Genomic DNA, 20,499 nt, shown 5'->3' with positions numbered 1-20,499 from the left:
TTTGAAAGCTACTTACTCTTTTAAATGGGCATCTAAATTTATACGTTATTTAGGAATTAATGTGCCGGCGCGGCTTTGCTCTTTGTTTGAAGTTAATTATCCAGCGATTTTGCAATCTCTTTGGGTTGATTTGGATAGATGGGAGAATGTTTCCTTATCATGGTTTGGTCGCATACAAAGTGTAAAGATGATGGTATTGCCGAAGCTACTTTATCTTTTTCAGGCTTTACCAATTCCTCTGTCTGCTGCTTTCTTTCGTGGGGTGGCTAGAAAAATTTTTAAATATATTTGGAAGAGTCGACCCCCACGGGTGCCTAGGAATGTGTTGTATCAACTTCGCTCTCAGGGGGGTATGGCTGTACCCTGTTTGAGGCGTTATTATGAGGCTGCTCAACTGAAATCTTTTTTGAGTTGGTGTAAGGATAGATCAAAAAGCTGGGTTCGAGGGGAAAAAATTTTGGGATCGGAAGAGCTTTGTCGGGTGATCCCTTGGTTAAGAGTGGAAGAGGCTCGACAATTGTTTAAGGGGGCTAACCCTTTTTTGCACCATACGTTTGTGATGTGGATTAGGCTGCGTAATAGGTTTTTCCCCTCTCGATTGTATTTTCGTAGTACCCCGCTGTGGGTTGCATGGGGTTTTGCACCGGGAAGATCTGATTGTCGTTTTCGGGTTTGGGCTCAAATGGGTCTTATGGATTTGGGTGATTTTGTGGAAGAGGGGCGATTATTATCATTTTTGGAATTGAGGGAAGCTTATGATTTACCGCCGACGGATTATTTTCACTATCTTCAAGCAATAGATTTTATTAGGCGTAGGGCTTTTGATGATATTTGTTTGGAAGAAACCACCCTAGAGTGGGCAATTATGGGTAGTAGTGGTAAGGGGTGTATTACTAGATTCTATAAAGCTCTTATTCAACAACAGGCTTCACCGGTAAAATATCTATCTCTTTGGGAGGGACTTTTACGCCCAGTACCACCGATTATTAAATGGGAGCGGGTGTTTAGTCGCCTGCTTCGAGTTTCTATAGCCAGCTCTTTGGTGGAAAATGGATATAAGATGCTTTATCAATGGTACTTCACACCCCAGCGTCTTCATCTCATGTATCCTCAAGTATCCAATTTATGTTGGAGACGTTGTGGTTGTTTGGGTACCTTTCTTCATATCTGGTGGGATTGTCCGAAGGTAATCCCATATTGGGATATGGTATTTGAGTTGTTATCTGATATTTTACATACCACTATTTCTCGAGCTATGGGTAGTGCTCTTTTACATCTACCTTTGGTTCCATTGACTTCTAATGCACATAAATTGGCTTGTTATATTTTTACTGCTGCTCGTCTTTTGTTAGCAGCATATTGGAAACAGGCCTTTCCCCCAGGTCGATTACACTTATTACGAAAAGTAGATTTTATTTTTCGTATGTCTAAATTGACGGCATTAACAAAATCTCGTCTCACACCCTTTTTTAAGGTGTGGAATCCTTATATCCGGTGGTGTGAATGCCCTTCATGATTTGAGTGTTTAGCTTTATTTATGTAACCCTATGTGAATGCTGATATTGGGGGGGGTTGGGGGGGGGGGTTTATTTTGATTTATATGAATCTTTTTCTTGCATTGTGCTGAAGATTAAAGTACAACTTTATCTTGTTACTAATATGGGGGGATGAGGTTGGAGAAAATGTGACTTTGTAGATATTTGTTTGCTTAACCTCTGTGATTTTGTTTTGTATACTTGAAAAAATTATTAATAAACAATTTATAAAAAAAAAAAAAAAAAGATCTTCTTAAGTTGGAAGGTGAGGTTGTTTTTCATCCATGTCAGGTTCATACAACTCCTCCACAGCAGCAGAGGCACATTCTTCATCTGAACTTTCGGCATATTGTGCTGCAAATGTGGAAGGAGGAATTGGAACTGGATTCTCCGAGTCATGAGGAATGATCAGGATACATAATTTTTTATTTATTCCTCTTTGTGAATCCAGCAATTTTTGTCATGCAAAAATAACAGTTTGAGTGATGATCTGTTGGTTCACACTAGAGAATGACACGGTGGCGGTTTACCCGCGGCCACCGCATTTTAGCCGCGGGTCACCCGCCGAAAACGGGGAAGAAAACTAGCAGTCACTGCGGCGACGGGGACAAGGCCATTCTTGTCTTGTCCCCCACAGTGAGGCATGAAGGATCGTGCGGTCCCCGCAGCTCACACCCGCCCGCCCAATCGATTCCAGTGTCCAGCCAGCTCTCTCCCCTCTCCTCACCCCAGTCCGCAGATCCTCCTCCTCGGCGACCCGCACGCTACCAGAGAGCCGCGCACACCCGCCGCTACTCAGCCTCGATCTTCTGCTCTGACGCAACCGGAAACAGGAAGTTGCAGCAGAGCAGAAGATCGAACACTGAGCAGCCGCGCATGTGCGGCTCCCTGGGAAAGCGCGCAGGTTGCCGAAAAAGAAAACCCACAAACCAAGGTGAGGAGAAGGGAGAGAGCCGGCCAAACACCAGGATCGACCGGGCAGGCAGGTAGTGGCCGCGGGGACCGTGCGATCGCTAGTGTTCCCGGCTCAAATTGGAAGGAGGGAGTGAAAGGAAAAAGGCTTATATGGATGCAGCGGGGACGGTGACGGGGCGGTGAATGGGGACAGATTTTTTCCCCGTGTCATTCTCTAGTTCACACCACACCATGGGTAGGTACAGTGAAAGACATTTTCTTCCATTTCCCATTCAGACAGTGTGTTAATCCGGAACAGCAGACAGTGCAGCACACCTGAGGTGCTCACGCCTTATCTTGGTCACCAACTTTACAGCCAAAATAATTTGTATACACTTTGAAGTCTGATGGACAGATTCTTTTGCTGATCTTGAGCAGTAAATTGTCCGCAGGCATAACAGAAATTATCAGGATGGTTATAATATCTTAGACAGGTATCTGACCTGAAGGAAGCTCAGGGGAAGATAAAGTAGGTTTACTCGAGGCCAAAGACAATCCAAACGAGGAAAGTCTGATGAGATTCAAGGTCGGAGTCATTGAAGCAGGAGGACCCCTGGCTGAAGTCTGGACCTAGTCAGGAGCCAAGGTCGAGGGTGTAGCCGAAGAGTCCATCCTGAACAGCTTTTCCACTTGAACTCGACAACGTTTAAGGGCTCGAGGTTGAAGAGTAGCACAGCATGGGCACAACTTCGGACTATGATCAGGACCGAGACACTTAAGACACTAGCAGTGTGGGTCCGTGAGGACAATCGCATGCAGGCATTGGCTACACTTCTTGAAGCCCGTTGCTGGCCGGGATATAGAAGGGAAGATAGCCGCTGCAAATCAAAGCCCGCAGGCTGCGGTCGAGCAACCTGCCCCGCCAGTCAGTCGACAAAAAAATTAAAGTCTCTTTTTAAAAAAAAAAAAAAAGCATAAGAACATAAGCATTGCCTCTGCTGGGTCAGACCAGGGGTCCATCATGCCCAGCAGTCCGCTCCTGTGACGGCCCCCCAGGTCCAAGACCTGTAAGTGATTCTTTATCTAAAACCTCTTATTCCCTAGTCATTTATTATCCTGTTTAGTAACCCTCTATCTATACCTTCAATCCCCTTCTCCTTCAGAAAATAAAGAAATAAACACAGTGATTCGCAAAAGAACTAAGACAAACCGCAGTGAAGAGAAGGCATGAAGCAACAAAGTTTCACGAAGAGCGTCAAAGACAGACTTCTCGGCTCCGCAGAAAACTGAGGAGACTCGCCCTGTGCTGGGCGGGAAGGCACTCGTGCATGCGCGATGTGCAGACTCAAAACTTCTTTCTACAAGCAAGTCTGCTTGCGAGGCTGTCCGCATCCGGGCTCCGTGGATGATGTCACCCACATGTGAAAATAGGCTGCCTGCTTGCCCTGGGATAACAGATTTTATGCTGCTTATCCTAGGAATAAGTAGTGGATTTCCCCAAGCCAACTCAATAATGGCCTATGGACTTCTCTTTAAGAAAATCATCCAAACCTGATCATCCAAACCAAATCATCCTGCTAAGCTGATTTCACCACATTATCTGGCAACAAATTCCAGAGTTTAATTACACATTGTGTGAAGAAATGTTTTCTCCTTTTTGTTTTAATTTTACTACTTAGTACCTTCATTGCATGCTTCCTAGTCCTGGTATTTTCGGAAAGAGTAAACAAGTGATTCACATCTACCCTTTCCGTTCCAATCATTATTTTATAGACCTCTATCATTTCAGTCATCTCTTCTCCAGCTGAAGAGCCTTTGCCCCTCTAGCCTTTCTTCATATGGAAGAAAACCCATCCCTTTTATCATTTTCAATGCCCTTCTTTGTACGTTTTCTAATTCCATCATTTCTTTATTGAGATACAGCGACCAGAATTACACACAGTATTCGAGGTGCGGCCAGAGTAATACAAGGGCATTATAACATTTTCATCTTTGTTTTCCATCCTTTTCCTGATCATTCTTAACATTCTATTTGCTTTCTTAGCTGTCGTTGCACATTGAGCTGAGGGTTTCAATGGAGATGACATGGGAACAAATTTTTCCCCGTCCCTGCAGAAATTCAATTTTCCAGTCCCAACCCCGTGAGTTTTGTCATTGTCCCTGCCCCAACTGCACTAGCCTCGAACACTTATGATTTTTAAATGTTTGAGGCTTGTGCAGATGACAGAGCTTGCAGGAATTGGGGCAGGGACAGGAAAAGAACTTGCCGGGAAGAAACAATGAGTTCCTGCAGGGACGGGGAAAAATTTGTCCCCATGTCATTCTCTAGTTTTCAACGCATCCTCAACAATGACATCTAGATTCCTTTCTCGGACAGTGACTACTAATGTAAAACCATGCATCAGCTTGGGTTCCTCTTTCCCACATGCATCACTTTGCATTTGACATGATGCAGGGTTTTAAAGGTCCTCTTGCAATTTAACAACTTTGTGTCATCAGGAAATTGAATTATCTGATTAGTTATTCCCATCTCTAGATCGATGATAAATATGTTAAAATGCAGCAGATCCAGCATAGACCTCTGGGGAACCCCACTATTTACTCTTTTCTATTAAGAATATTGACCATTTAAATCTACTCTGTTTTCTGTCTTTCAACCAGTGCTTAATCCATAATAGGACATTACCTCCTATCTCATGACTTTCTAATTTCATCAGAAGTCTTTCATGAGGTACTTTGTTAAATGCAGTTGGAAAATCCAAATACACAATATCAACCAGCTCAGCTTTATCCACATGTTCATTCAACCCTTTGAAGAAATTCAAGATTTCCTTTCATTAAATCTATGTTAGCCTTCTCTCATTAATCCATGCATATGTACAAATATGTTCTGGCATTTTGTTCTTTATAATAGCTGCTACCATTTTCCATAGCACAGACATCAGACTCACCAATCTATAATTTCCGGGATCAGCTCTGAAACCCTCTTTTTATTTTTTTTAAAAGGGGGGGGGAGAGAAAGGGAAGGGGACCTGTATACCACCTTTTTGTAGTTCTACAACCACACTCAAAATGGTTTACATACAGGTACTTCAAAGCATTTTCCTTATCTGTTCTGGTGGGCTCACTATCTATCTAATGTACCTAGGGCAGTGGAGGATTGAGTGACTTCCCCAGGGTTACAAGAACAACGTGGGGGTTTGATCCTACAACCTCAGGGTGCTGAGGCTGCAGCTCTAACCACTGGCCTCCCTCCAGTCTTCTGGTACTATGCTGGATTTTAAAGAAATCTAACTATAATAGCTCTGCAAGTTTATTTTTCAATTCTATCAGCACTCTGGGATCTCTATATGTGGGTATGCTGAAAAGTTCTCAGCTTAACCAACTTTCTAAATTCTGAGTGTTAATTTGCTATTGAAGCTGAAAAGTGTTATTTTATTTTGCAAAGTGCCAATTTGAAGATCATAATGCTATGATTTTAACCATGTCAACACTGATTTAACCATGGCAATGAAAAGTATGGAATTTTCAAGTGTGAAACTTCGAGCCGTCATAAAGTTCTTATTCTTTCAGAAGAAAACTCCCAAGGAAATCCATGAATGCATGATGAAACATTGAGTGACAAATGCCCATCATACTCCACAGTGAAGAAGTGATGTGCAAACTTTCAGCGTGGAGTTTGAGACCAAAGATGCAGCAAGGTTTGGGAGCCCTCAAACAGTGACAACTCCTGAAATTGTTAACCATGTCCATGACCTGATTTTGGCAGATTGGCGAATATAGGCTAAAACAATTGCTGAGATAGGGAATATGTTGGGAGTATAATCCACAAACAAGCTGTCACCAAGTGGTTGCCCAAATGTTTGAATGCTGACAAGAAACAAACTCAAGTGGACACTTCCAAGTTGATTTTGCAGCATTTGCAGCAAGATGATGCCAACCTTGTGGAATGACTAGTTACTGTTGATGAAATATGGTTACACTAAACTAAACTGCATCATCTCTACATTCGTAAAGCTCGACACGGTTAACAAGGGTTAGGGTAGAAAGGAACTCCAGTGAAAGGAAAAGACAAAATGAAGAGAAAATTTAGGACAGAGTAACCAGAGAGAGGAAGAGTTACATTTTTGAAAATAACCAGGTTTTCAGATATTTACGGAAGATATGGAGGGAGCTCAGATTCCTAAGAGGGGAGGTAAGATTGTTCCAGAGCTCAGTGATTCTGAAAGGGAGGGAGGAACCTAGTTTTCCTACAAGGGAAACGCCTTTTCGAGAGGGAAAGGAAAGTTTCAGTTTTTGGGTAGATCTGGTGGAATTGGGGTTAGAGAAATTCCAAGAAAGAGGAATAAAAGGGGGGAGAATGCCGTGTAGGATCTTGAAAGTAAGGCAGGCACATTTGAAATGGACTCTGGAGATTATCGGGAGCCAGTGGAGCTTGGATAAAAGTGGTGAGACGTGGTCGAATTTGCTTTTTGCGAAGATAAGCTTAGCAGCGGCATTTTGAATCCGCTGGAGTCTTTGAAGGTTTTTCTTTGTTAGGCTTAGGTAGATAGAGTTGCAAAAGTCCAGTCTGGAAAGGATGGTGGATTGGACAAGGACGGCAAAGTGTTTTTGATGGAAACAGGTTCTCACTTTCCTTAGCATATGAAGACTGAAGAAACATTTTTTTATTAGGGAGTTGAGGTGATCGTTGAAGGAAAATGTAGAGTCAATGATGACTCCCAGAATTTTACTTGAGTATTCAAGATGCAGGGTGGGGCCAGAGGACAGTGGGATGGAGGTGGGCAGTTGGTCCAGTTTTGGGCCGAGCCAGAGAAGTTTTGTTTTGGATTCGTTCAGTTTCATCTGCACAGTGTGGGCCCAGGATTGAAGGTTCGATATACATGAGGATATGTTCGCAGAGAGGTTGGTGAGGTTCCGGTCGGTCTCGAGGAGAACAAAGATGTCATCTGCGTAAGTGTAAAGTGTTTCAAGTGGGGAGAGATGGAAGAGTTTAAGGGAGGACATGTAAATGTTGAAGAGGATAGGAGAGAGAGGTGAGCCTTGTGGGACTCCACATATCGGGTTCCAGGGGGAAGTGCCCTTCATGTTGACTGTGTAGGAGCGGGAGCGTAAGAACTTCGAGAACCAGTCAAGGACTGTGGAGTTAATGCCTATCTCGGTGAGTTGGTAAATTAGGATATCATGATGGACGACATCAAAAGCTGCAGAGAGGTCGAATTGAAGAAGGACGGCGAACTTGTTGCGAGAATGGAGATGTTGAACTTTTGAGATTAAGGAGGTCAGAAGGGATTCGGTGCTGAAGTTGGGACGGAAGCCATATTGGTAGGGTAGAAGAATGGTGAATTTTTCAAGATAGGAAGATAGTTGAGTGGATATGATGGATTCTAGCATCTTGGTAAGGAGAGGAATGTTTGCTATTACACTACTATGATCCTGAGACAAAACAACAGTCCATGCAATGGTGGCACTCAGGTTCTCCAATGTCTTACATCTGTCTTTTCAAATAACACACTCAAGTATGTCAACTGATGTATATTCCAACAATTGTTCAATTCTAAGTCTTTCTTTAGATCTTAACTCCAGCAATTTCACTTGTATTATTATGAATCACTGTTCACAAAGTCATATCTACTATTTATTTGTATGGACCTTTTGACTGCAACCGAGCACCACACTGCCTCAGTTGTTACATTCTTCATCAGTCCAGTCTTTATTAAATACTTTTTATTTTTCCTTTTTTTATATATATATAAAATATTCATGACGTTCCTCTTATAAGTAGTACTACCGTATTTTCGCGGATATAACGCGCGCGTTATACGTGATTTTACGTACCGCGCATACCCCTCGCGCGTTATATGCCTGAGCGCGGTATACAAAAGTTTTTAAACATAGTTCCCACCCCGCCCGACGCCCGATTCACCCCCCCAGCAGGACCGCTCGCACCCCCACCCCGAACGACCGCTCGCACGCGCTCCCACCCGCACCCGCAATCGGAGCAAGAGGGAGCCCAAGCCCTCTTGCCCGGCCGACTCCCCGACGTCCGATACATCCCCCCCCCCGGCAGGACCACTCGCACCCTCACCCCGAAGGACCGCCGACTCCCCAACAATATCGGGCCAGGAGGGAGCCCAAACCCTCCTGGCCACGGCGACCCCCTAACCCCACCCCGCACTACATTACGGGCAGGAGGGATCCCAGGCCCTCCTGCCCTCGACGCAAACCCCCTCCCCCCAACGACCGCCCCCCCCCAAGAACCTCCGCCCGTCCCCCAGCCGACCCGCGACCCCCCTGGCCGACCCCCACGACACCCCCACCCGCCTTCCCCGTACTTTGTGTAGTTGGGCCAGAAGGGAGCCCAAACCCTCCTGGCCACGGCGACCCCCTAACCCCACCCCGCACTACATTACGGGCAGGAGGGATCCCAGGCCCTCCTGCCCTCGACGCAAACCCCCCCTCCCTCCAACGACCGCCCCCCCCCAAGAACCTCCGACCGACCCGCGACCCCCCTGGCCGACCCCCCCACCCCCCTTCCCCGTACCTTTGGAAGTTGGCCGGACAGACGGGAGCCAAACCCGCCTGTCCGGCAGGCAGCCAACGAAGGAATGAGGCCGGATTGGCCCATCCGTCCCAAAGCTCCGCCTACTGGTGGGGCCTAAGGCGCGTGGGCCAATCAGAATAGGCCCTGGAGCCTTAGGTCCCACCTGGGGGCGCGGCCTGAGGCACATGGGCCAAACCCGACCATGTGTCTCAGGCCGCGCCCCCAGGTGGGACCTAAGGCTCCAGGGCCTATTCTGATTGGCCCACGCGCCTTAGGCCCCACCAGTAGGCGGAGCTTTAGGACGGATGGGCCAATCCGGCCTCATTCCTTCGTTGGCTGCCTGCCGGACAGGCGGGTTTGGCTCCCGTCTGTCCGGCCAACTTCCAAAGGTACGGGGAAGGGGGGTGGGGGGGTCGGCCAGGGGGGTCGCGGGTCGGTCGGAGGTTCTTGGGGGGGGCGGTCGTTGGAGGGAGGGGGGTTGCGTCGAGGGCAGGAGGGCCTGGGATCCCTCCTGCCCGTAATGTAGTGCGGGGTGGGGTTAGGGGGTCGCCGTGGCCAGGAGGGTTTGGGCTCCCTTCTGGCCCAACTACACAAAGTACGGGGAAGGCGGGTGGGGGTGTCGTGGGGGTCGGCCAGGGGGGTCGCGGGTCGGCTGGGGGACGGGCGGAGGTTCTTGGGGGGGGGCGGTCGTTGGGGGGAGGGGGTTTGCGTCGAGGGCAGGAGGGCCTGGGATCCCTCCTGCCCGTAATGTAGTGCGGGGTGGGGTTAGGGGGTCGCCGTGGCCAGGAGGATTTGGGCTCCCTCCTGGCCCAATATTGTCGGGGAGTCGGCGGTCCTTCGGGGTGGGGGTGCGAGTGGTCCTGCCGAGGGGGGAGAAGAATCGGACGTCGAGGGGGGGCATCAGGCTTTCAGGATGGGGACAGGACTTCAAGGGGGGACAGGCAGACCTTCAAGGGGGGACAGGACTTCAAGGGGGACAGGCACGGAGAGGCGGGGCAGTGCACCGAAAGTCAGGGCGGGTGAACGGTGAGTCGGGGCAACCAGAGGAGAGTCGGGGCAGTGCACCGAAAGTCAGGGTGAGTCGGGGCAACCAGAGGAGAGTCGGGGCAGTGCACCGAAAGTCAGGGTGAGTCGGGGCAACCAGAGGAGAGTCGGGGCAGTGCACCGAAAGTCAGGGTGAGTCGGGGCAACCAGATGAGAGTCGGGGAGGGCGAAAGGAGAGTCGGGGTGGCCAGAGGAGAGTCGGGTAGCATGCGCGTTATATGCCTGAGCGCGGTATAGAAAAGTTTTTGTACATATCATCGTGATTTCTGCGCGCTATACCCCTGTGCGCGTTTTACAATGGTGCGCGTTATATCCGCGAAAATACGGTAATAGGAATATGAAAACTATTAGACACTAAAAGTTAACGAATATTTGATATATATAAAAAAAGGAAAAATAACAAGTATTTAATAAAGACTGGATTGATGAAGAATGTAGCAACTGAGGCAGTGTGGTGCTCAGTTGCAGTCAGAAGGTCCATACAAATAAATAGTAGATATGACTTTGTGAACAGTGATTCATAATAATACAAGTGAAATTGCTGGAGTTAAAATCTAAAGACTTACATCTGTCTTTGGCATTAACTTTTAACATTCAACTTTCTTCCATTTTTCTGCTTCCTTCTCAAATCTATTTACTTTTCCATGTCTTCCCTTCCCATCTGTCCCATCATCTCCTCTCTCACGCTCTCCTTCAACTCCCCTCCCCCATCCATGTGTACCATCTCCTCCCCTATTCCCATCTATCCATAAACAGCATTTCTTCCTTCTCTCTTTCTTTCCCTAACCATCACTGTACACTAGAGCTGCCCAATTCAGGGACAAATTTTTCAATTTGATTTGGACTATTGAAATGATTTTTCAATTCAATTTCAATGACACAGCTTTTTAAGTTTAAAGCTGAATCAATTTTTATTGTAAAATTAAACAAGCCAGATTAACACAGATCAATCCTACATAGTCAATACTAACATAAAAACATGTCCTTTTCATACACACCGAACACAGATATATGCTCACCCTGAATGGAATAAGTAATCACAAACTAAAGATAGAAATATGTAGACAAAAGTTAAACAGCCAAGAAGCCAGACTCTGCATACCATGCAACAGTACAGAAACAGTAACACGTCCCCTAATACTGTGCAAAATATAAAGATAGCAGATGTAAATTTGAAAAAAACTGACAAATCACCACTTTACAAATTAAGAAATAGAAAATAAGAAAATACCATTTTATTGGACTAATCCATTTTTAAATTAGCTTTCAGAGGCCAAAACCTCATTCTTCAGGTCAGTACAATATACTACTATTACGGTAACCTGTCCAGATCTGGTTACTAAAAAAATGTATTAAAATTAGTCTAATAAAAAGATTACTTTATTTCCATTTTCTATTTAAAATATTTACCAAGAGAGCTACAATAAAGAAACAAAAATTGTTTTATACCTTTTGTCATTTCTGCTTTAATCATTCTCTTAACTCTCTTCTTTCAATCAAACTTCTATCCTCTTTCTCCACCCTTCCATGCATCTGTCCTCTCTCTCTCTGCCCCTTCCATCCACTGTATCCCCATCCTTCTCCCTGTGGCCCTGACTCTCCTTTTGTCCAGCTTTTCCCCCCTCTGTTCTTTTTCTCCTCCTACACCCCTCATTCCAGGGCAAGCATCTCTCTTTTTTCTCTCCATTTGTGGATTTATCATCTTTCCCACTCTTCTCTCATTTTTCTCGCTCTTCCCTCTGTTCTTCCAGCTCCCCTGTCCCATCATCTGCCTCTCTTTTCCTCCCTCCGTGATTTTGCCACTCCCACTCTTCTCCACTGCCTTTTTTAATCTCTCTTTTGTCTCCAGGCCATCTCCTTTCCTGCCTGCCCTGTAGTAAAGCATCTTTTCCCCCTCCCCACACCCCTAAGAACCGACACTCTCTATCCATGCCCCCCCCTGCGGTTTGATAACTGCCCCTATTCCCTTCCCTCCCTTTCACCCCCCCTACAAAACACACCCCACATTTGCAGCGCAGCCTTCAAAGCTCACTGCTCTTGCCAGTGTCAGGCCTTCCTCTCTGCCAGGTCCCACCTACACTCTTCCCTCTGAATCCGCGAGGGTTAGGGGCAGAGCCGGACCGCGAATATAGAAAATCGCAGATAACTTTTAGGCCAACTGACCCATCCACCACGTCCCAAACCTCCCCAGGCCTTACCTGGTGGTCTAGTGGTGACACGGGGCAGGAGTGATCTTCCTATGCTCCTGCCCCATGCAGAGCCATCATCAAAAATGGCTGCTGTGAGTTCCCTTTGTAGTCACATGAGACCATGGGAACTCACAGCAGCCATTTTTGATGACAGCTCTGCACAGGGCAGGAGCAAAGGAAGATCACTCCTGCCCCGCATCACCGCTAGACCACCAGGTAAGGTCTGGAAAGGTCCAGGACACAGTGATTCAGCCTTTAAGATCTAGGGGAAGGTCCAGGGCAAAAAAGGGCGAATAATCGAATTCGTGGGTACTGAACCAGCAGATTCAAAGGGAAAAGTTTATTTCCTGTTTCCGCAAAGGCAAGACCTGGCAGAGAGTAAATCCAAACACCGCCAAGAGCAGTGTGTTGTGAAGACTGCCACTATGGAGAAGTTCCCGGATCATGATGACGCTAGGCCTACACTGAATCGGTGAGGCTGATTTTTTCTAGATCAGATCAATTTGAATTGATTCAACCTAAGTGAATCAGGGAATCGATTTGAATCAGAAGGAAGAGGCAGAGTGAATTCACAGGCGGACAAGGCCGAAGCAGCCTGTTTAGAGTGCTGCTGGCCCAACGCTGTTTAGGGAGGTATGTATGGCTCGCTTGCGGATTAGGATGGGAGGGAGGAAAGGATGGGGGTTCGGCTGCCAGCAGGTGCTCGGGGGAGGGGGGGTGCTCATTCAAGGGTCCTGCTGCATGAGGGATGGGAGGGAGGGAAGGATAGAAGCTGGGCCAGGGTCCTGCTGCACGAGGGATGGGAGAGAGGGAAGGATAGAAGCTGGGCAAGGGTCCTGCTGCACAAGGGATGGGAAGGAGGGGAGGAAAGATGCTGATCGATTTCGAGGCGATGTTGATTTCTGCTCCGAACTTCGATGTTGCCTCAATGATCGATGTCAAGGCAATGTAGATTTCCGCTCTAAACCTCGATGTCGCCTCAATGATTGATGTCGAAGCAATGACGATTTCTGCTCCGAACTTCGATGTTGCCTCGATGATCGATGTCAATTTCTGCTTCGAACCTCGATATTACTTAGATGGAGGTGTAGAATGTCCCATTGAAGATCGATGCTTAAACCTTGGAGACTTGGATCAATGTTGTGAAGCATGACTTGAGGAAGACATCGAGACAGCTTCGAGGATTTGACACCTTCCAATGAAGCAAAGCGATGCTCAGGCTTGTTTGCAGACAGAGGTGTCGATAAAGGATTAAATCTGGCTATCATATTACCAAACTCTCTGCAAAAGATATCCTCGAGCATATCTTTCAAATCAGGCACCGATATCGACAGTTTAGACGGTATCACCGGTTCTGCGGTGCACTCCAGCGAGGGTGACATCGATGATGATGTACCTCGGTATTTGGAGGCAAGCCGCATAAGTGGTCTCTGAACGGCTGGCACAATGAGACTCCAACTGGGAAGCTGGTGGCTTCTTAGCTAGCTTACCCTGAGTCAGTGACATCGACATAGACATCGATACATCAGGTGACGTCGATGTCTTTGATGTCGAAACCTTCCCCGAGGACGATGACTTGGTCAAGATAGGCTTCATCAATATCAAAGTTGAGGCTAATGTCAATGGTTTATCAAGAGTATGATCCATGCTCCCGAAGATTTTTTTTCTGTTGAACTCAACAGTTCTTCAGGAATCATTTCTGTAACGTGGCGCAGCGCACATAAGATCCAGGACAGTGATCTGGGCCCAGACACTGTATGCACCAGTCATGCGGGTCTGTGATTGAAATTGCCGCTGACACAGGCTACACTTTTTGAATCCAGTTATCGGCTGGGACATAGGAGGAAAAACGGCTTCAGTCAGATCGAAGCCCAAAGGCTGAGGCAGCGGAGCATGCCCCGCTGTCACAACGCAAACAAATAAAAAGAAAAAAAATATATATATATATATATATTTTTTTAAATTTAGTTTTATAGAAAAGAAAGACGTGAAGCACACAGTTGATGAAGACGAGCCACGGTTGAAAGGCACTAATTAAACACATTATGCTTCAAAGTAGGGACTTCTCAGCTCTGCTGAAAAACTAGAATTGAGGAGACGCACGCCCAACATCAGGCGGGAAGACACTAGTGCATGCGCGGGTGCAGCAGTCGCAAACTTTCTGAAGTTCTTCAAGCAAGATTGCTTGTGAGGCTGTCCCCATCGGGACTCTGTGGATGATGTCACCCATATGTGAGAATTTGCTGCCTGCTTGTCCTGGGATAAAGCATATTATCCCTGAAAGGAATCCTGCTAAGAGTAGCTTTAGACATGGAGTCCACAGCCCAATGTGTGATCAACAAAATCCAGTGGGTGGACACAGAATAAGCAGAGACCTTACCTCTACTTGAAGCAGATCATACAGAGCATCAGCCACATAGTCCACAGCTGGGACCTTGGCTCTAAAGTTGCTCCTCCTGAGTTATGCAATTTAGAATGGCATGCTCGAGCAGCAAAGAAGGTTGCCACAGCAGCCTTAACTATTAAGAGTCAAGGTCTCAAACTGCCTTTTCAGGAATGTTCAGCCTATGATCCTGTTGATCCTTAAGCATCATGCCCCCTTGTTGGGTAGGGATGTGCGCTTTGTCACCTGAGCCACCAAAGAGTCCACTTTAGGCATAGCATACATCTGCTGGAACTCCTGGTCCACAGGATATAACTTGGACACTGCTTTTGCCACCTTAAGGGAGCCCTCAGGGTTCTCTCGGTGCTCAGAAATCAGGACTTTCATAACATGATGCCACTGAAACGCAGTAGGCTGAAAGTGAATCCCACTGAGCAAAGAACATTGGGTAGTAGGCTGCGGATGATCAATTTTGAGCTCCTTCAGAGACTCAAAAAGATCTCTCAGAGCAGTAGTCTTGAACAGTCTGCAAAAAGAGGAGTCCTCGCCCTGGCCTGAATCAGCACATAGCCCCTAATCTAGTTCACACAGCACCACATTGTCCTTGACTAAGGTTTCACTCTCAAAAATTGGAAAAGCATTGAGGTCATCATCCTCAGTGACCCCATCCAATCAACTGTCGGAGTCCAGGGGAATGCAGGTCTTCTTAACGGGATCATCGGAAAGCTGTGTAGATTGTCACTTTCCAGCTCACACAGAAGGCTTGTTAGCACCACCGACAAATTTGCCAAAGCAAATTCACAAAGTCAGGCAAAAAGAGGACTAAGAACCCCTTCAAGAGGAGGGTTAGAGTGCTCTCTTTTCATCTTAGGGTCATCAACGCCCTTACAAAGCACTAGCGTCAAACTCCAGGACTCCAAGAGACCAAAATCGTCTCCAAAATGTCCCAACAATCTTTTGGCAGCACAGCACCGAGCTCCTCCTCATCACACTAACCACAAAAATCAAGCAACTGCTGAGCACTGGTAAACAAGCAATATTACTTCAGTTCGATATCTGTGCTGCCTCTGACTCGGTGGACCATCAACTGCTCCTAACCAAACTCTTGGAAATCAGTTTAACAGGGACGGTCCTGAAATGGTTCGCTGGCTTCCTACAAAATCTTGAGTATGTGGTCAAAAAGGATGGAATATACTCTAGCCCCTGGAAGACTTGCTGTGGTGTCCCAGAAGGATCTCCGCTATCCCCAATCCTGTTTAATATAATCATGAACTCACTAGAGAACATCAAGCTGGAAGATGAAACCATTCTATGTTATGCTGATAACATTCTTCTTCTCATTCCCATAACCTGCAACCATCCAAACATCTCCAGAATAAACTCAAACAATATAGCAAAAGTCCAAACCTGGGCATCCATCAACAAACTAAAACTTAATGCCACCAAAACCAAAGCTATATGCTTTCGCACCAAGCAGCAAAACATCGTGACAAATGTCATCCTTCAATGTGGCACCACCCTCACAATGGAAAAATCCACTAAAAGTCCTCAGCTGTATAATAGATGACACCCTTACGATGGAACCACAAATCTCAAATCTTTGGAAAAAGACCATCTACACAATGAGACAACTACGACTCACTAGGCCATACTTTCATCCACACCAATTCCGTCTACTTGGGCATGAATACCACACTAATCCGCAAACTTCAACTCATTCAGAACACAGCAGTAAGACTGATTTTCAACCTAAAGAAATATGATTCAATCTCGACCTTCCTCAAACAACTACACTGGCTTCCAATATCATCCCGGATAAACTTCAAAATATCATGTATCCTACACAACATATTGCATGGAAATTCAGCTGCTCCCCTTATACAGATATTCTCAACGACCTGGTCCACAACCAGAAGAATCCTTAACAGAATTCAATTGAACCTACCACCCATAAGTAACCTTCAATACAAGCAAATTTTCAACTCCATGCTAACCTATCTGGGAGTAAAAACCTGGAACAATCTCCCAGAAACTATCAAAAAGGAGATCCAACTACTCCTTCTTCTGAAAAAAACACGAAGGGAGATAAAGATGAGCCTTGAGGAATACCACACCTACACTCTATTGTTCTGAGCTCTTTATCCAATCCACACCGGTGTTTGATACCCTCCTCGCCCTCCCAAAAATGACTGCATTAATATATTCTCCCTTTTACTTCAACAATGCATTTGGATTATGTTCTGAATGAAAATGATCTGATTTGATTCCTGGATACTGTTTGTATCTAGAAACTCTTGTATTTGTACCTTCACTATTTTATCAACAAGCTTAGTTGAGAAGAACAGACTTGTAATCAGATGATAACTTTCTATTCTACAACGATCCAAGTTCAGGCATTTTTTTTATAAACATGACTCCTTTGCCAAATGACAGCTAATCATTTGATAGCACTGACAATCCTGCTTTTTCTGACATCCCTATATGTTACTTTAATCCATTTCAAGATGAACACCTGTTCTTCCTTTGCTTCTTACCTGTGCTTCCTCTTTTTTGATTCTGATTCAGACCTAAAGAGAAAAAAAAATTAACAGGGTAAAAGAGCTGAAAAATAAGTACATTTGCATTACTTTTAATAACAGAATATACAATATATTAGTCTTATAGCCCGTTAAATTAACGGGTGCTAGAATATGTGTGCGTGTCTGTCTGTCTTTATTTCTTTTTCTCTCTCCTTAGCCGCTTTCTGTATTTCTATCTTTCTTTCTTTTTTTTTCCTTGGCTGTCCACCACCACCCCTTGTCTGCTCCCCTGTTCATTCTCCCTTCCTTTTACCTCCCCTGTATCCTCCCCCACCCCATCACTGCTCACCTTATCCAACAGCAGCCCATCTCCCTTTATTTTACCTCACCCCTCTTCCTGCTCCCCCTGTCCAGCAATATGCAGTTCAACACCAGAGAAAGAGAAAAAACACTATACACTTTGGAATATAAAAAGAAAGCAGTGCAAATTTACAGTAAAACTGCATTTTCTGTTAATGAAATTAAAAATAAAATTCTTTTTTTCTACTTTTATTGTCTGGCCATTTTATTCATGTATATCCCAGTTTCTGCTCTCTTCTCTCAATTTTCTTACCAAGGTTTGCAGTCTATCTGGCTCTTCTCTCATTCCTGTCTTCACTTCCTCTCCTACATCCATCTCAGACTTTAACCTTATCTTTCAGTTTTCCTCCATTTATTTTTCTGCATCTCTATCTGCTTCTATTTCTCCAGTTGTTTGTTTTTTTGGGAGTTTTTTTTTTTTTTTTTTTTGCTAACTCCTCCCTTCCAGCATCTTCTCTTTCTCTCTCTTTCCCCTTTATTTTCAGTCTTCTAACCAGTATCTGTCTTGCTCCCTCCATCCAGCATATCCTCTCCCCTTTGAGTCGCGGGTCAGGCCTGAGATATGAGGCTGGAAGCCGATTCCTCCCGGAAGCAGTCCTCCATGTTGTTTGCCGGCCGCTGAAAGGAGGGGGGAGTGCCGCCGCTGCCGTTCCTGTTCAAAGCGGCCTGCTTAGGTTCATGGGCGGCTGTTTTGAACCTCGCAGGCCGCTCTCCATATGGTAGCATGTTCCTTCTGACATGATCGCGTCAGAGGGAACGTGCTTCATGTGGAGAGTGGCCTGCGAGGTTTGCTACAGCTGGCCGCGAACCTCATCAGGCCGCTTCAAACAGGAGCGGCAGCGGTTGGTGCGGGAGGGGGAAGTCGTCGACTTGTTCCGCGCTGTGGAGGCGATCATTGGCTGGCTGCGGTCCCGGCTTGGAGAGGACAGGGTGTGCTAGCAGGCGGCAGCCGCCGCTCTGCAGGTGGAGAGCAGAGAAGGGCGCGCAGTTGTCTTGCCTCGCATGAGGCCAGACCGTAAGCCGCGCATGCGCACTTCCTATGGGTCGCTACAGCTCACGGAAAACGGACGCACGCATAGGAAGTGTGCATGCGCGGCTTACCGTTTTATTATATTAGATTGTACAACAGATTAACACCAGTCTGCATTTTAAAACTTTTGAATCAATTTTTATGCTGATTCTAGAAATGACTTCCATTTTTGCCTATCACATCAGGTTTTTACACAAAATAGAAAGCACAGTTACTTACCGTAACAGGTGTTATCCAGGGACAGCAGGTAGATATTCTCACTGACGGGTGACATCATTGACGGAGCCCCGGTACGGACACTCGAAAAGTGAATCACAACTTTAAGTTTAAAAAGTTTGCGATTAGCCCACACCGCGCATGCGCGAGTGCCTTCCCGCCCGACGTAGGTGTGCGATCCCTCAGTTAAGATAAGCCAGTTAAGAAGCCAACCCGGGAAGGTGGGTGGGTTGTGAGAATATCTGCCTGCTGTCCCTGGATAACATCTATTACAATAAGTAACTGTGCTTTATTCCAGGCAAGCAGGCAGCATATTCTCACTAATGGGTGACCTCCAAGCTAACTAGAAAGAGATGGAGGGAGAGTTGGCCTTTAAGAAAACAAATTTTGCAAAACTAACTTGCTGAAGTGACCAACCCATCTCGAAAAATTTTCCAGACAGTAATGTGAAGTGAAGGTAAGAACTGAGGACCAGGTGGCAGCTTTGCAGATTTCCTCAATAGGGGTAGATATAAGGAAAGCTACAGAAGCTGCTATAGCACGGACTTTGTGAGAAGTGACACGACTTTCCAGAGGCAGTCCAGTCTGAGTATAGCAGAATGGCATACAGGCAGCAAACCAGTTGGATATTGTCCGTTTGGTGACAGGATGACCCAACTTGTTAGGATCAAATGAGATGAAGAGTTGGGGAGATGTTCTATGAGGCTTTGTCCAATCTATGTAGTACGCCAAAGTACGTTTACAGTCCAAAGTGTGCAGCGCCATTTCTCCTGGATGAGAATGAAGTTTAGGGAAAAAAACTGGAAGAACAATGGACTGATTAAGATGAAAGTCCATAACTACCTTCAGGAGAAACTTAGGATGTGTGCATAGAACCACTTTATTATAGTGAAAAACTGTGAAAGGTGGATCTGCGACCAACGCTTGTAGCTCACTGATCTTCCTGACGTGAGAGAGATGAGAAAAACTACTTTCCAGGTAAGAAATTTGAGATGAACTGTTGCCATTGGTTCAAATGGTGGTTTCATCAACCTGGAAAGAACTACATTAAGTTCCCAGACGACAGGTGGAGGCTTGAGAGGTGGTTTAACATTGAAAAGTCCTTTCATGAATCTGGTGATCAATGGATGAGCAGTGAGAGGCTTTCCCTCGACTGGCATATGAACAGCTGTAATAGAGCTGATAGATGTAGATTTAAGACCAGAATCAGAGAGATGAAGGAGATAATCCAGCACCAATTCCAATGACAAGGAAACTCGATCATGATGATGACGGAGACACCAGGAAGAAAACAGAGTCCACTTTTGTTGATAACACTGTTGAGTGGCCGGTTTCCTGGAAGCATCAATAATAGTGGGGACAGGCTGAGAGAGATGCAATGATGTCAGTCTGAGAGATACCATCCTGTCAGATGTAACGATTGCAGATTGGGATGAAGAATAGTTCCTTGATTCTGTGTAAGCAGAGTAGGAAATATTGGAAGAAGTATGGGTTCCCAATGTTGTCTGGGCCACTGAGGAGCTATGAGCATCATGGTGGCTGACTCCTGCTTGAGTTTGAAAAGAGTTTTCAGGATGAGAGGAGTGGGAGGAAGCGCACAGAGGAACAATTCCATCCAATCAAGAAGAAACGCATCTGCTTCCAGGCAGTGAGGAAAGTAAAGCCTGGAGCAGAAGCAGGGCAGTTTGTGGTTGTGGGGAGCTGCAAATAAGTCTGCCTGAGGAGTGCGCTATTGTGCAAAGATGGACTGAAGAGTTGTCGAGCTGAGTGTCCATTTGTGAGGCT

At 46.0% G+C, this 20,499-nt stretch overlaps 1 protein-coding gene across 6 annotated transcripts in view; it reads right to left on the bottom strand.

The window, feature by feature from the left end:
- The window catches only part of SRRM2 (serine/arginine repetitive matrix 2), a 549,687-nt gene that overhangs the window by 325,215 nt on the left and 203,973 nt on the right, over positions 1–20,499 (bottom strand). For all 6 annotated transcript variants that reach the window (XM_033944768.1, XM_033944767.1, XM_033944764.1 and 3 more), the window contains exon 7: positions 17,124–17,156. In XM_033944768.1, the coding sequence (XP_033800659.1) occupies positions 17,124–17,156 (33 nt within the window). The remainder of the gene's footprint in view (positions 1–17,123; positions 17,157–20,499) is intronic.

The sequence above is a fragment of the Geotrypetes seraphini genome, chromosome 5 (genome assembly GCF_902459505.1).
Source record: "Geotrypetes seraphini chromosome 5, aGeoSer1.1, whole genome shotgun sequence".
Taxonomy (NCBI): Eukaryota; Metazoa; Chordata; class Amphibia; order Gymnophiona; family Dermophiidae; genus Geotrypetes; species Geotrypetes seraphini.
The sequence above is the reverse complement of the archived record's forward strand: the minus strand, read 5'-3'. Positions and strand labels throughout refer to the sequence as shown.